The sequence below is a fragment of the Calliphora vicina genome, chromosome 1, assembly GCF_958450345.1.
Source record: "Calliphora vicina chromosome 1, idCalVici1.1, whole genome shotgun sequence".
Classification (NCBI taxonomy): Eukaryota; Metazoa; Arthropoda; class Insecta; order Diptera; family Calliphoridae; genus Calliphora; species Calliphora vicina.
In genome coordinates this window covers 8,388,412-8,404,671 of record NC_088780.1, presented here as the reverse complement: position 1 = coordinate 8,404,671, position 16,260 = coordinate 8,388,412, and the positions used below count along the sequence as shown (strand labels likewise).

The 16,260-nt window shown below is 32.6% G+C and overlaps 3 protein-coding genes across 6 annotated transcripts; 1 reads left to right on the top strand and 2 right to left on the bottom strand.

Annotated features, from left to right (window-relative positions):
• Positions 1-502: 502 nt before the first annotated feature.
• On the top strand, positions 503-14,706 carry LOC135949361 (RNA helicase aquarius). Its single transcript, XM_065498899.1, has 10 exons — positions 503-695; positions 754-1,219; positions 1,287-1,633; positions 10,478-11,303; positions 11,359-11,567; positions 11,629-11,820; positions 11,875-12,140; positions 12,470-13,685; positions 13,756-14,124; positions 14,186-14,706. The coding sequence occupies exons 1-10, from the start codon at positions 582-584 to the stop codon at positions 14,639-14,641; spliced, it is 4,461 nt and encodes a 1,486-aa protein (XP_065354971.1). The 5' UTR covers positions 503-581; the 3' UTR covers positions 14,642-14,706.
• mthl5 (G-protein coupled receptor Mth-like 5) lies at positions 2,152-5,878 on the bottom strand. 4 transcript variants are annotated; one of them, XM_065498897.1, is made up of 7 exons: positions 5,611-5,878; positions 5,105-5,292; positions 4,699-4,823; positions 4,483-4,641; positions 4,202-4,386; positions 2,903-3,403; positions 2,152-2,835 (listed from the first exon to the last, which is right to left on the bottom strand). In XM_065498897.1, the coding sequence occupies exons 2-7, from the start codon at positions 5,289-5,291 to the stop codon at positions 2,577-2,579; spliced, it is 1,416 nt and encodes a 471-aa protein (XP_065354969.1). In that variant the 5' UTR covers position 5,292; positions 5,611-5,878; the 3' UTR covers positions 2,152-2,576. The 4 variants fall into 4 exon arrangements, with proteins under 4 accessions (XP_065354969.1, XP_065354968.1, XP_065354967.1 ...); XM_065498896.1 differs by lacking the exon at positions 5,611-5,878 and adding an exon at positions 5,482-5,590 and having other exon boundaries at positions 5,105-5,355; XM_065498895.1 differs by lacking the exon at positions 5,611-5,878 and having other exon boundaries at positions 5,105-5,383.
• Dnali1 (Putative inner dynein arm light chain, axonemal Dnali1) lies at positions 14,629-15,703 on the bottom strand. The gene is made up of 3 exons (XM_065498900.1): positions 15,484-15,703; positions 15,172-15,427; positions 14,629-15,107 (listed from the first exon to the last, which is right to left on the bottom strand). Exons 1-3 carry the CDS (start codon positions 15,595-15,597, stop codon positions 14,728-14,730), a joined length of 750 nt encoding a protein of 249 aa, XP_065354972.1. The 5' UTR covers positions 15,598-15,703; the 3' UTR covers positions 14,629-14,727.
• Between the last annotated feature and the right edge of the window lie 557 nt (positions 15,704-16,260).

The window sequence follows — 16,260 nt, the reverse complement described above, 5'->3', positions numbered from 1 at the left end:
TTTGGTGAAGAGTATAATAATAAAACAATAGTGTATAACATAATATTTCATTTTACGAATGAAAACTCTTTTCGTGTCAAAAGTTTTTTAAAATGTTACACCAATTATCAAAAACCGGTATCGAACAATTTTTTTTGAGTAGACGACCTTCGGCGGGGCGTTAGGGTTTTTCCCCTGGGTCTATCGAAAAGAGTCTTCGCATAACCAGACTTTCATTACTTTATAACTTCTAAACCAAAAGAGAGCAAGAACAAAAATTTACGAGAATCAATATTTAAGCATAACATTTTAAGAAATGGTAAAATATATAAACAAAATTTAAATGTTTTTGCTTAATAAATCATTTAATTCCTATAATTTTTATTATTTTAGATTCTTTAAAAATTAACCCTTTCATTGTAAACAGTTTTTACTAAACACACATGTATTCGAAGCACCCTGTGAACAAGTTGCAATGACAACCCTGTGTTAAATTGACATGCCGCTGGTCTGTTTACATTTTTTTATTGCTTCTTTGTGAAATCGTGTTAAATTTTAATTTCTTTTGATATTCCTCGATATTTTAACTAAAATTTATAATAATGAAATTAAAAAATGTTAATAAATACAAAACTGAGCGACAGGGTGTGGAACCCAAAACACAGAAAGCTTCCCAGATGACCGTGTCACAATTGAGTGAGGATATTATATGGGAGGTAAGATTGTCTCATTGAGGGAAAAAGTAAACGTTTACTTAACTTTGTGCTTACACAGATTGCCTCGAAGTTTTGGTCACCCGACACAGAAGGGTCTCATGAACCCTACGATGCCCAACTTGTGGATGATATATATTTAAGAGAGATTATGGAACACAGAAGTCCCACCCGGCGTATTGTGATGCTAGAGTTTAGTCAATATTTTGAGAAATATTTGTGGCCTAATTATAAACGTTCCACGGCTACACATGCTCATTTGATGTCTATTGTTTTTATGGTTAATGAAAAGTTCAGAGAACGTGTGGAGGTATGGCCGACATTTGAACAGCGTGCCGAAGAGTTTGCCGGATTTTTTCGCCATGTCTTGGAATTGTGTCTAAATGAAGATAATAAAACTTCAATAAGAGAGAAAACTGCATTAGTCGTATTTTTGAATCACTGTTTCAATAGCATGGAAATAGAATTGTGCCGCAATCAAATCAGACGTTTGGTGTCTTTGTCCATGTGGTCTTGTTTGCAACCAAGTGAGTGAATTTTAATATATTTTTGATATGAACCTATATTTATTACTATTTTTTTGTATATATTTAGAACGTTTGGAACAGGAGCTTAGAGCTATTCCCGAATGGAGAAGAATTTGGAAAAAGTTGCAGAAAAAAGAAAAGAACGAAAAGAATGCGGACATTGAATGGGAACGTCATTTTCTTCAAAACCTGATAATACAATTTTTGCAAGTTTTGGAGCATTTACCATTGGAGGGTGCTGTAGATTCCAATACGATTTTGTATTGCGAACGTTTTCTGGAATTAATGATTGATTTGGAAGCTTTGCTGCCCACACGGCGTTTCTTTAACACTGTCTTGGACGATACTCATTTATTGGTTCGTTCTCAGATTAGCAATTTGGTTCAGAGACCGGAGGGAAAATTGTTTGGCCAGGTGAGTTTGAAAAAATTAATTATAATTGTTTATATGAAAAATTTCAAAATATATTCGTTCATATTTGTGAAATATATTCGAAAATTTCCACAATTAAAGATTTTTTAAAAAAAAATTGTTGAACGACGAACAAAAAAATTTTAACGATAACAAATGTTACTTTATTAAAAAATAGGCAACTTTTCTAAAAACGTATTTTTAAAAATGCACTTTTTTAAAGGTAATTTTATCATAAAAGTGCTAGCTATTTTATCGTTCAATGTTTTTTGAAATACATATGCCCAATTCACCATTGGTGTCGTAACGTTGTATCGTTGTATGTCGTAATTTTTTTTTATTAATGTTTTGTTTCGAAAAATTTGTTTGTTTTTTTATGACATACAACGCTACAACACTACGACATCAATTGTGAATTGGACAATTATTTTTTATTGAAAATGTGTAAATGAAATATTTAATATTTTCGAAGCTGTTTTCAAATACGAAATCGATCTATTTAATTTATACAAACTTCAAAGTTATTTTTCGTGTTAAAACCTTAACATCAATTAAGTACACTTTATTTTATTATCATCATTTTAAATTCAATCAGTGATTATTATACATTCAATGTATAAATTAATCGATAAATTTGTTGTTCATACAATAAATGCCTAATGTTTAGGTGAGTCTGTTAAAAATTCCCTTTAAATATAAATTATTTTCTAAATTTAAACATATTTTCCACATATACATATACGAAAATACATGCAAAATTAAAAAGAAATCCTAAATAGAAAGAACAGCGGGCGAGCATTGGAATTGATTAGAGTTGTACTTCTTCTTTTTTAAACTTAATACTAACGATTAGTTGCCATTATATTTTCAATATAAATTCAAAGTGTAAAATAAAAAATTAAATTAAATATTAAAATAAAATCAGTTCATCCATTTGTCTTAAAAACTAATAATCATTGCAATTCATATAATGCATTTCATCGCCCCAATCATTTGACGAAGGCGGCTCATTGTAGCAGCATGATTTTTTCAACAGAAATGTAACATGTTTCTGTCTTAAAACACAGGTGTACAGCAGTAAAGGCGATTGTATGGCATTCACTATAATGTGGGCATACAGAAGACCTTCGAATTTTAACCAAGATAAACACAAAAACAGCCAGCTGATAGACATAATCAAAAGCATCATAGAGAACATAATAAAGCTATATAAAAAAAAAAACATATAAAATTAAAATCAATTTCTATATTTAAAATTAAAATTATACTCACTTGGCTTTTAATTTATGCTGTATGCGACCATAAACATTACGTCTATTTATTAACTTCAAGGTGGTCACATAGAAGAAAATATCCACCAATATGGTACAAGCTATCGGAGCAAAAAATATTGCTATACCCAACCAACCCATGGTCTCTTGTTCAGCCACCACATTTTCCTTTTTATAGGTATCTGCATCTAAAAAGAAATGAGCAAATACGGCCATGGCTGCCATAAAGGCAGTGGAACCCCAAGCATAAACCGAATAATAACAATATTTTCTGGCATCTGTTACTCTGAGAAAGACATTGCGTGAACGAAAGGTTTTCCAGATATAATAACCAAAACTATTGAGCCAGAAGAAGGCTGCCAAAATGCTAAAGTATAGAATAATATCGGCCACAATGAAACTGACATGATTTGATAATTCCGTAAAAATGCGCACAAGATCGGCCGCCTGGGCCACCATTAGACAAACGGCAATTGTTGTAATTATATTGCCCACCAGGTCTCTGAAAGTGAATGAAGAAATTTATTAATAAACATCTTTAAGTGTAATATTTTTTAAAAAGTTCTTAAAAATCTGTAAAGAACATTTTACAAATTCATTCTTCGAAAATTTAGCAATTTCTTTAAAACAAATGTTTCAAAAATTAAAAAAAAAAAACATAATTCCAAAAAATTTCAAACAAAATGTTCTAATGAAAATTTTCAATTTATCGATAATTTTGAAAATTTCTAGAGGAAATCTCCAAGTTATCGATAATTTGCAAATTTTCTACAGGAAATCTCAAAGTTGTCGATAACTCCAAAATTTTCTAAAATAAATTTCAAAGTTATCGATAACTATTGTATAATTTGTTTTATGCAAATATCACTAGCAAGAAAAATTGTCTAAAGAAATTTTCAAAGTTATCGATAACTAGAAAAATAGTCTTAAAAAATCTCAAAGTTATTCATAACCTGAAAACAAACATGAGAAATTGTCTAAAGAAATCTGTAAGTTATCGATAACATAAAAATTTGTCTAAAGAAAATCTCCAAGTTATCGATAATTCGAAAAAGTGTCTAAAGAAAATTTCCATGTTATCGATGACATGAAAAATGTTCAAAAGAAAATCTCCCAGATAACATGAAAAATTGTCTATACAAAATCTCCGAGTTATCGATAACATGACAAATTGTCTAAAGATAATCAATCTCCAAGTTATCTAAAACTTTACAAAATTTCTAAACAAAATCTGCAAGTTATCGATAACATGAACAATTTTCTATAGAACATTTTTTTTTTTAATTCGGTTGTAACTCACCTCAAAGTCGGCAATATAAAATAAACTATCGCTATAATCAACAATATTATTATAGATATAACATGAAATATGGGATTTAATATCTTGCGCATCAAAAAACTCGAATCTGTCCATTTGATTTCTTTCTTGGCTAAGCAAATATTTGCAAATAACACTTGACGTTGATCACCGTTCGTGGAAATGGCCTAGAAATTGATGAGAAATACAAATATTTGTGTCATTCATCACTTAGCTGAATTTAAACAATCTATCTAATTAGTCATCATCTAGTTCATACTAACTCTATCTATACAATATTGATCACGTCCATAATCATAAAAATAGGGTTTGGATTCCTCAGCCAATTCTTCGCCATAATCGTTGGAATCTGATGCTTCATCGGCGGTATTGGTGTAGTGACGCAATTTACCATCATCCAATAAAACCAGTTTATCGGCACTCTAATGCAAAAAAGAAAATTACTTTAACTCCAATGCAACAATATAATTAACACTTACCCCTTGATAATGATAAATGGGCCAAGTTTGCATTGAGCCACAAGCGGGTAGACCAATAACAAATTTAAATTTTACCGGCATATTATGTTCCCCATTGTAGCTGGTAAACATGGGTTGAAAGTATTCTGCAACAAAAGAGACACAGACAGAAAAAAATATATTAAACAACCTTTGTTTGTTTGCAACGTACTCGTGTGTAATCCAAACCAATTTATAAACTTGGCGCTATATTTTTGTTCAATGCTTGCATGTTTCATTTATTTGTGTATTACTTCAATTTTTGGTTTGCCACATTTATTTTAATATTTTTTTGTTATTTCATTTTCCCTTCCTCTTCACTTTTTTGACGCGTCGTCTTGTTCATAGTATATGTATGTATGTTTGTTTGTAGGTACACACCACTTACCACTATCGTTCACCTGGCTGCATACGGAATCTATACGTATTTCGAATTTTTCACAACATTTATTCACCCAAACTACATCCTCGTCAATATGATTGTCGTCTTGTAAATTAGCTTTAATTGTGGCGGCCTGATGTATCAGTAATATGCAAAATGTATAGATTAACCATTTAATGGATATTTTGGCCATGCTGTTTTTAACTTGGTTATTAACTACAAATAGTTGTTCCATTGACTAACTGGCTAAATAACATCTGTAATGTTAGAAAATAAACCACACAAAATCTATTAAATACGTCATCGTCATGCAATACAACTCAAGATCAGAGATTCTCCTCTCACCATAAAGAAGAGAAACTCTGATCATTTCTTCAACTCACTCATTTATATCGCTCTCTTTGTGTTGCTATTTTGAGTGTGTTTGTGTGATAATATTGCTGAATTTGAAGTTAACACTCAGATTGATCATTCGCCGACAATATTTTTTTTGTTTTTTTTTTAACCAATACTTAAACACTATCGCTGCATTAAATCTTTGTGTCGTTGTTTAATTTTTTTTATTTTGTTGTAGGCTGCATTTTAGGTTTTATATTTAATTTTCCGTTTTTGTTAATTTAACTTTATTTACATTAACTTTTGTTGTTTTCTGTTTCGTTTGTTTATTTACAATTAGTTAACAATAACATTCCACTTTTGTATACAATTTATGTTTATTATTACTTTGTTTTTTTAGTTCTGTACTAAATTTATTCGTATCCTCTCGTCGTTCACATTTCATTTCCATTCGAAAGCCAGATATTCACTGTTATTTTGACTTTAATATTTTTAACTTCTTGCTTGGGTTTCCATTAAATTAAAGAAAATGTTCGTTCTCTTAATACTCTATGCATTTGGTGGTGTCAATTTGGCGCGTTTTTTGGAATGTTTGCTTGGTGTTTATTTAATTAATGTATACTGGAGTGCCCCAACAAAATTAAATTGCGAATTTTGACCGTTTTGATCGTCCCCTCTAGAATTGTTCTATGTATTGTAGAAACACGTTGTGTGAAATATTAGGATGATAGGATAAGGTTAACTGGTGCCGTACCACAACTTTTGAGGTGCATTTACAAGGGGAAAACAAATGCAATTTGTTCAGTTTTTGTAAAAATGTAGCCACTAAATAATAACTTTTGCAATTTAATTTAAAAGAATCGAAATGTGTACGTAATTGTCGTTCTAATGAGATTTAAAAGACAAAAATTGGTTAAACAAGTAAGAGAGCTATATTCGGCTGTGCCGAATCTTATATACCCTTCACCAAATTATACTTTAAAATAAATTTTTTTAAATATTTTTAGGTAAACAAAATTTATTTTTTTTTTTGAAATTGTTTTTTAATTTTTTTTAAAAAAAGTTTTTTCCAATTTTGTTTTTAAAATTTTTTTTTTTTAGTTTTTAAATTTTGTTTTTTTTTTTGGAAAAAAAATGTATGACAAAAAAAATTTTTTGATGAAAAAAAAATCCGGGTTAAAAAATATTTTTCCCGATTTTGACCCATTGTAGGTCCAACTTACTATAGCCTTATCTACATCGTTGCAATGGACTTTGAAATATCTATCATTAGATATCCATATTGTCTATATTAATGACTTAGTAATCCTGATATACATCAAAAATAGGTCAAAAATCGAGGTTGTCCCGGTTTTTTGCTCATATCTCCGTTATTTATTGACCGATTTTGCTGATTTTAAATAGCAAACTTCTCGAAAGCATGTCTGACAGAATTATTGAAGATTTGGATCCCGAAGATTTCTGTGGTCTTCAGAAAATTTATTTCAACAGACAGGCGGACATGGCTTAATCGACTCCGCTATCTATAAGGATCCAGAATATATATACTTTATAGGGTCGGAAATGAAAAATGTAGAAATTACAAACGGAATGACAATCTTATATATACCCTTCTCATGAAGCTGAAGGGTATAAAAATGTTAAAGTCATTAAAAATTCGCCAGGCCATTAATGTGTCTCAGGCCAAGAAATGTTGGAACAAAATTTAACATATTTTGAGAAATATTGAAATAAAAGCTTATTTTTACTTAAAATATATCCATATTTACTTGTATATGAGTTTTAGTCTTCGTTAACCTATTCGCCGGTATGACCAAACAAAATATTTTTGCCATATGTTGGCGAAGGAGCCCAATTTCCTTACTGTTATTAATTTTAAGTAAAACCTGTTCAGAATATTATAGTCCAGGTAATTTTAAATATAGTCTGAAACTTTTTATTAAAATCGGAAAACGTTAACCCTTAAATCATGAATCAAAAGTCAAATTTTTCAATATTTGGAATTACTAATGGAAAGATAGCGAAATGTTATATATTTTTGGGCCGATTTTGATCTAGAATATTCGAGCTTTGACAGTTAAAGAGCAATCTAGAGTGCAAATGGCAGTGTGTGAGTGATGTGTTTTTTCAAGTGAATTCGTGTACATTATAAAGTGTGTCTGTATTTCTGCGAATTTATAAACGTGTATAAAAAAAACATTGAGTGACTATTTAATTCTGTTGTTGTACATTTTTAAATAAATAAAGAGTTGTTACAATATTTTTTTTGGTCCAATTATCAGACTTAAAATCCAATACAAATCTTTTTTTAAGATAATCAGAAGTTTTCTAATAAATGTAAGAAGAATGTAGCCCAAAGATTTAAGGAGACTAATTTATTGGTGACCTTTCCACAACAGATACCACAAGAACTTGAGCCATTATCTTTCCTCTCAATACTGGGATATCAGGGAGCTAATTACCGCAATCGAACACGATAGAATACATATTCGAAGGTGCGAGTTTTTTTTATTTTTGGATATGAAGAATATTCATCAAAACTTGTCATACCATTCGTCCGCACAATACTGATATTTTAGCCAATTCGTGAAATAAATCTACTCGGAGGAGAGAGAGGATGTAGCCAAGGAGTATTCATGTTTAAGTTTTTAAAATGTGCCCTACAAATGCTCCAGGAGTGGCGCTATTGGGGCTCAAAGTAGGGTACCTTCGACATGTAAAATTTTGCTTCTGCTATTTATCTCTTATAATTTTCGAGTTATAGGCATTTTATACCGATCGGACCAGCGGTTTAGAATTGCCAGATTTATTTCCAAAAAAATTTCGATTCTGCCTCACTGTGTGTTGGCGACTTCGATTTTTTTTTTTGAGGATTTGCCGAAAATAAGCGAGTATGTATGTCCAAAGTTTCAATGGATCATGCATCAGAAACGTCAAACGTGATGGCCATTCTCTTGGCTGTCCAAAAAATACATATATTTTTATTTTTAAATTTTAGCGTTATTTTATTCTTGGCTGTATAGACCACATTCATTCCTCATTCATGTTGTTGTGTTTATTATTTCTGTAATATTATACTCTCTCTCTATCTCTCCCTCTCTTACAGTAAGTTAATTTAGCTCTATTTTTTTGTGAGAGTTGAACTCAATTTTAAACTGTAGTTAATTATTGTCAAGCACGGCTTTGTAATGTGTGCGTGTGCACTATACTCTTGTGTGCCATCGTATCAAAATTCCGTAATTAAATAGTACGGAAATAAATAATTTATAGTAATAGACTTGCACATTTCAATACAAAAAAAACCAACAAACAATCTGTGTAATGTACAGAGTTTTTATAAAAACAATGACCCCAGAGACCGGCATGTGTTTTAGTAGTAGATTTTGCAACAATAATAACTAAAAAAAATTCAGTATGAAATTTAGAGAGAACATTTCTTAATTGTTATGGGAAAAGAAATCAAATGCCGGCATATTCTGTAGGTATATTCCAATAAACTACATTTTACCTTTGCCCATGTGTATTTTACACCTTTTTACATGTTTTGTTTTCTTTAATCCCTACCATTTGCTGTTCGAGTAGTACATATTAACTTTTTGTTGTCATGGAGTTTGTCGTTTATTTCCATTCCAATATTATGTAGGTTTGGTTTGTGTATGAAACTTTTCTGTCCATAAAAGTAGATGAAAGATATTAACAGGATTCCATTTGTATGTCTGTTTGTATATGGTTGCGTGTTTAAAGTTCCTTTTATGTCAAAAATACCATATAAGTATATTTGTATTCGTATGTTCTTTTACATACAGTTTAGCGGATAATAAAGTGTACAAATTAGGTGTATGTAAAAGATTTTGGATTGTAAAGGGACAGCATAGGCCGTATATAATCGTTTATTTACCTGTAAAAAATAGAAATGTCATCGAAGTTCATAAAAATGATAAAATAAGAAACAAAAACTACAGTCAGTACTTGGTCAGATTACATCATAACGCGTTATTATAATAACGTTCTCTTAATTTTGTTGTTGTTGGAACATCTAAAACTATGCAATTTTCCAATGTGGGGGTTCTGTATCGAGTTCAAGTACAATAAATTGTGCTACTTCAACAGGGTTGGATCACAAATTCATTGGACTAAGTGAAGTAGGATTGTCTGTACAGTTGTGTATGTGGGGGTATCATGGGGATCCTCACCAAAGCTGCCGTATATGAATTGCGATCCAATGAATCCTGTACATTATAATTTAAGTTCTCCTCGTATACACGAAGGTCCTTCCTGACTTGCCTCGGGGGAGACTACAGCTGTGCAATGTTGAATTCCTCCGATAATATCCTAGGAAAAACTGTTTCGACAACATGACATTATGTTCCTTTACTGGAAGAATCTTTATTTCCTCGTATAGATGGTGTTCTTGATCGGAATTAGAAGCTATTGAAATCCGAAGCTAAAACTTCTAAATTAAAGACATCGATGAAAATATCTCTTCCATATTGTAGTGTAATTTAAAATAAAAAGTTCGTATTAGGAATAACGTGTGTTTTGTAAGGAGAGAACTATCACGCAACTCATTTGGACGACTATAAGCCGAAGTTAAGATTCATAAATATAAGAAATCATGTATAATATTTTCTTAATACCTTCCTTCTACAGTTAAAAGCTTAAGAAAAAGTACATGTTTTAAAAAACAAGAACTCGTTTGAATGATTTCAAGATCCCAGTTATCCAAAAAGGGAATGGATTGAAATAAGAACGTATTAGTTTTAAAATTTAAATTATAATGTATTGCAGTTTTTTCTTCATAAAGCTCCACGAACCGTTTTTATCGGAAATTGGGAACTATAGAATGACATTTGTTATTATTTTGAACTTTTTATTGAGAGTTTTGTTAGCGTTCGTATTCTGTTTGTGTGAAAATCCGATTAATGTTCGTGCAACGGGTCTCTATTTGGCCAATATTGCTCTAGATCGTTAACACAAAGTTATAACTGCTAATCTGTACGATATCGTCAATATTCTAAACTATTTCACTTTCTCCCTTCCTAGCTCTTGGATATGTTAAAATTCTATTCACGCTTCGAAATCAACGATGTCACAGGAGATTCCTTAACCGACCACGATATGACACAAATCCATTATAAGAAAATCACCTCCCTACAAAGAGCCGCCTTTTCCAAGTTTCCCGATTTAAGATTATTTGCTCTCTCCAATGTGGCCAGCATAGATTCACGTGACTCTTTGGAAAAGCACTTTGGCAACTTAGACGAAAAGGCACTCAAACAAATTGCCTCATTTTTGAATTTGGTACCCGATGAATTGCAACCACCTTTACAATGGCATCGTTTGGACGAGGATTTTCTCAAGGAGTTGCTAATAACAAGACATGAAAAACGTTGTTCCCAATTAGATGCCCTCAATGAAATGCCCCTGTATCCTACCGAAGATATAATATGGGATGAGAATATAGTGCCCTCTGAATATTATACAGGCGATGGTTGTTTGGCATTGCCAAAATTAAATTTACAATTTTTAACTTTACACGATTATTTGTTGAGGAATTTCAATCTGTTTCGCTTGGAGTCAACCTATGAAATTCGTCAAGATATTGAGGATGCTGTAAGTCGTATGTTACCCTGGCAATCGGAAGATGGTGATGTGGTATTTGGTGGTTGGGCTCGTATGGCTTTGCCTATAGCATCGTTTGCTGTTGTCGAAGTAGCTAAGCCCCATATAGGAGAAAAGAAGCCATCTAGGGTGAGGGCTGATATTGGTGTTACGTTATCGGTGCGTAAAGAGATCAAGGATGAATGGGAAAATCTGCGCAAACATGATGTTTGTTTTTTGGTCACAGTAAAGCCTACAAAACCATATGGTAAGCCGATTTTAGGAAATAATTTCGAATTTTCTTCTAAATAAAATTTCTTTAGGTACTAAATATAATCCTCGGGAACCATTTATACCACAAGTGGGTTTAGTTTATGTGCGTGGTTGTGAAGTGGAAGGTATGTTGGATGCTAATGGTCGTGTTATAGAAGATGGCCCCGATCCTCGTCCCCAGTTGCCGGGTGAGCAAAGAACATATCGTGTTTGGTTGGATTGCAATCAATATCGCCAGGATATGGATTCCTTGCAAGAGGTGAATTAATAATATAAATGTTTTAAATACAAGTTTACTACAATACTATTATGTTTAAAAGGGAGGAGATGATGTTTATGAAAGCTTTAACATAATAATGAGACGCAAACCGAAAGAAAACAATTTCAAAGCTGTTTTAGAAACCATTAGACATTTAATGAACACAGAGTGCGTGGTACCCGCTTGGTTGCATGATATTTTATTGGGCTATGGAGATCCAAGTGCTGCCCACTATTCCAAAATGCCAAATCAAGTAAGATGAACGTTAATTTTTAGTTTAAAAAAATATAACATTGTTTTTTTGTAGGAACGTGATTTGGATTTCAATGATACTTTTCTATCCTATGAACATATTGTCGAAAGTTTTCCCGATTATGCGATAAAATGTGATATTGCCGAGGAACAACGTAGTGCACCTTTTCGTTTGATATTTGAAGATGTTGCAGAGAAAAAAGAGGAATCAGAAGATGATAAAGAAAGTAAAGATGAGCCAGAGGAGCTATGTAAATCGATTGTTGTGCAACCGTATAAATTCGAGAATCGTGGTCCCTATTTGGGTAACAAACCTAAGCAGTAAGTATAGAACTTTAGGGAAGTGTAAGAAGTCAGGAGTGTAAGATCAGGAAAATGTATCAAAAGTATTTCCAAATATAAAATTTTATTAAAATACGGATTTTTTGGAGACTTCGAAGGAACTACTTTATGTCGAAATCAGATTGAATTGGTCTTGGAACATTTTTCAACATAAGTTTTTAAGTTTTTGTGGGATTTTTCATACGAAAATAGTCTTATTGTCTAGAAATTTATTCGCAACCTTAGTGAATTATCAAAAATTAAAAAATATGAGGATCTTAAGATCTTGAATATTAAATTTATCTATTATTTAAATGTACCGTTTTCAGAAACTCCATACGCTTTACACCCACTCAAATTGAAGCCATACGTGCTGGTATGCAACCAGGCCTGACGGTAGTTGTAGGTCCTCCTGGTACCGGTAAGACCGATGTCGCAGTTCAAATCATTTCCAACATCTATCACAATCATCCCAACCAACGCACGTTGATTGTAACCCATTCCAATCAGGCCCTTAATCAACTGTTCGAAAAGATTATGGCTTTGGACATCGACGAAAGACATTTACTGCGTTTGGGTCATGGTGAAGAGGCTTTGGAGACCGAGAAAGATTTCAGTCGTTATGGTCGTGTTAATTATGTTTTGGCCAAACGTCTGGATTTATTGCAGCAAGTACAAAAACTTCAAGAATCTTTAGGGGTACGAGGTGATAATGCCTACACTTGTGAAACGGCCGGATATTTCTATCTTTACAATGTCATGGCCAGATGGGAGAAATTTCAAACACAAGCAGCTGCTGTGGAGAAAAACGAAGATGCCAGTGTTTGGCGTAAAGTGTTTGAAGAAGAATTTCCTTTCAACAAGTTCTTTGAAGATGCTCCTCAACCTTTGTTTAAGGGTGACAATTATGAGGATTATATGAATATCGCCAAATCCTGCTACCTTTTCATTTCGCATATATTCACAGAACTGGAAGAGTTTAGAGCTTTTGAACTTTTGCGCACTGGTCTGGATCGTTCCAAGTATCTTTTGGTCAAGGAGGCAAAAATCATTGCCATGACTTGTACACATGCTGCCTTAAAACGCAAAGAATTGGTTAATTTAGGTTTCCGTTATGATAATATCCTAATGGAAGAATCTGCTCAAATTCTAGAGATAGAAACATTTATACCCCTGTTATTACAAAATCCTATGGATGGTTTTAATCGCCTTAAGCGTTGGATTATGATAGGAGATCATCATCAATTGCCACCGGTGATTAAAAATATGGCCTTCCAAAAGTATTCCAATATGGAACAGAGTCTCTTTACAAGACTTGTGCGTTTAGGTGTGCCCACAGTTGATTTGGATGGTCAAGGTCGTGCTAGATCTAGTATTTGTTCTCTGTACAAGTGGCGCTATAAGAAATTGGAAGATTTGCAGCATATTTTGGACACTCAAGAATATCGCCGTGCCAATGCTGGTTTATTGCATGACTATCAATTGGTAAATGTGGATGACTTTAATGGAGTTGGAGAAACGGAGCCTAATCCTTACTTTTATCAGGTTTGTAGTTAGAGCTTTGAAAAACGTTCACAATATCTAACAAAAATATTATTTGAATACCTCTCCACAGAATTTAGCTGAAGCCGAATACATAGTGGCTGTTTATATGTATATGCGTCTTATTGGTTACCCAGCGGAGAAGATTTCCATTTTAACTACTTATAATGGTCAGAAACATTTGATTAGAGATGTCATCAATGGCCGGTGCGGCAATAATCCCTTAATTGGCTGGCCCCACAAAATCACCACCGTAGATAAATACCAGGGTCAACAAAATGATTATATATTAATATCATTGGTGCGCACGAAAGCTGTAGGTCATATCAGAGATGTCAGACGTTTGGTGGTGGCCATGAGTCGTGCCCGTTTAGGTTTATATATCTTTGGCAGAATGGGATTATTCAAAAATTGTTTGGAATTGCAGCAAACATTTAAATTGGTATGTATGCTTTATATATTTGAAAGATCTTCAAAATTAATATTGAATTTTCCTCTCTTAGCTAACAATGCGTCCACAAAAACTACAACTAATTGAAAACGAAACATATCCCACCTCACGCATGACCAACGGCCAACCGGAAGAGAAGGTTATTACCATAAATAATATGACACATATGACCCAATATGTTTATGAAATGTATATGAAAAAATTGGAAACCATTAAAGATCAAATGCCCAATACAGCTGACACAGAGATCTACAGTGAGTTACCTAAAGAAGATGAGACTGGCATGAACGTAGCCGCTACAGAAACAGAGTTCGAAGTTATAGAAAAACAACCAACCGCAAAACGTGCACCAAAAGAAAGTTCGGCGAAAAAGGCAGAACCAAAAGTATTTAAACCTACGCCCATAGTTAATGAAGTTTCCGAGGAAACTGAAATTGAGGAGGAAGCCGAAACGCCCACAGAAGAACAAGATCCGGAAGCAGCAACAAGTAGTGAAGCAAAAGAATAATCAATATTTTTATTAATTTTACGATTTTCTAAAAAATATAATAAAAACTTATCAAAGATACAAGATTTATTCATGTTAAATCAGAATCATTTTTTGGGCGCAGTAATACCCTCTAATTGGGCTTTTAGTTGTGTATTGGTTTTCTTTAGAAAGGCAATTTCCTCTTGATATTTTTTCTCTTCCGATGCACGTAATTCTGCATTACGGCGCTCAGCCTGTTCATTTTTCAATTTCATATCGGTAATGATTTCCTCCAAGGCTTCTTTATCCGATTCCAGAGTTTTAACAAGATCTCTTAGCTTTTCCTTCTCCTCATGGGCCTGTAAAGCTTTACGCATACCAAAAGCCACCGAGCTGCAATATAAAGTTTCATAGGCCTCCATAGACATGGCAATTTCGTCACGTATGCGCAAAAGTAATAAACCTCTTTCTGAACAGTTAATGGTAACTTGACGTATGATTTCGTCTGTAAGTAAAGAAATGAATAACAACTCTATAATATTAAATGTTACTGTTCTAAAATAACTTGCCAAAACATTGGGAATACAATTCACGGCGTATGGGACATATGCCAGTTTCCCGAGCTTGCGTTTGTTGGAGACGTGTATCCAACATTTCTTGTAGATTAATAACATCTTGGCGTGTGGCTGGAGTACTAGAGACCGTTTGTTGCCACAGCTGACCTTCATCCTCCCAACAACGTGGTGGCAGTATGGAATTTAAAATTTCTTCTGTTTCCTTTTTGGTGTCTAGTAAAGCGCCTGCTGTTTGAGGACGTTTGAGTTCCTTAATGAATATTAAAGGTTTAATTTTGATTTTAGTTATAGATTAGATTTGTTTACCAATTCTGCTGGTATGGTTTTCTTTTCGGCATGTTTAACCACTAGTACGGGATTATTGTATCGAACTAGAGTTTGAAATTGTCCCACGGTGGCTGCTTCCACTTCTACTTCCATTTTTTCAAAAAGTATCAAGAGATTTTTGAGTTTTAGCTAATTTGAAATTATAATAACTTAAAAGTTTAGTAAATATATTTGAAGTTTAATATTTTCGAATATTGAGTTTCCGTTGGCAACCGGATAAATAAAAAAATAACAATACTTCACCATGAATGGTAAAGGTACAATAAGTTTGTCATTCCGTTTGTAATTTCTTGGGACCACATAATGTTTATATATTCAGTATCGTTATAAATAGCGGATTTTATATAGCCATCTCCGTCTGTATGTTGAAATCTACTTTATGAAGCCCCCAAATAACTTACATATGTACATAAATATATTCGCTATAATCCAGATTCGGTTGCTGAGATATAAGCAAAAAACCACCACTACCTAAATTGTTCATCTATGTATGTATATCTGGATTATTAAGTCATTAACGTATATCTAATGATAGACATTTCAAAGACCTTTGCAAAGAAATTCTGAAAATTTTTAACCCAACAATTTTTTTTCCACAAAAATTATATGACGCAAGTAAGCGGAACTACTATGGGTCAAAATCAGGAAAAATATTTTTTACTCCGATTTTTTTTTTTTCAAAAAAATTCTTTTTTTACTATTAATTAAAAAATAAAAATGTCCATTAAAGTTTTTTCGCTAATAATTTTTAAAATT

Excerpts from the sequence above, each read along its gene's own strand:
- mthl5 (XM_065498896.1), bottom strand. The coding sequence starts at position 5,333 with ATGGAACAACTATTTGTAGTTAATAACCAAGTTAAAAACAGCATGGCC. Across the intron at positions 4,642-4,698 it reads CCATTTATCATTATCAAGGG|AGTGCCGATAAACTGGTTTT; the intron begins GTAAGTGTTAAT and ends TTTTTGCATTAG. Across the intron at positions 2,836-2,902 it reads CAGCATAAATTAAAAGCCAA|CTTTATTATGTTCTCTATGA; the intron begins GTGAGTATAATT and ends TTTTTTATATAG.
- Dnali1 (XM_065498900.1), bottom strand. The coding sequence starts at position 15,597 with ATGGAAGTAGAAGTGGAAGCAGCCACCGTGGGACAATTTCAAACTCTA. Across the intron at positions 15,428-15,483 it reads AAACCATACCAGCAGAATTG|GAACTCAAACGTCCTCAAAC; the intron begins GTAAACAAATCT and ends ATATTCATTAAG. Across the intron at positions 15,108-15,171 it reads ATTGTATTCCCAATGTTTTG|ACGAAATCATACGTCAAGTT; the intron begins GCAAGTTATTTT and ends CTTTACTTACAG.
- LOC135949361 (XM_065498899.1), top strand. The coding sequence starts at position 582 with ATGAAATTAAAAAATGTTAATAAATACAAAACTGAGCGACAGGGTGTG. Across the intron at positions 11,568-11,628 it reads ATATGGATTCCTTGCAAGAG|GGAGGAGATGATGTTTATGA; the intron begins GTGAATTAATAA and ends TATGTTTAAAAG. Across the intron at positions 14,125-14,185 it reads TGCAGCAAACATTTAAATTG|CTAACAATGCGTCCACAAAA; the intron begins GTATGTATGCTT and ends TTCCTCTCTTAG.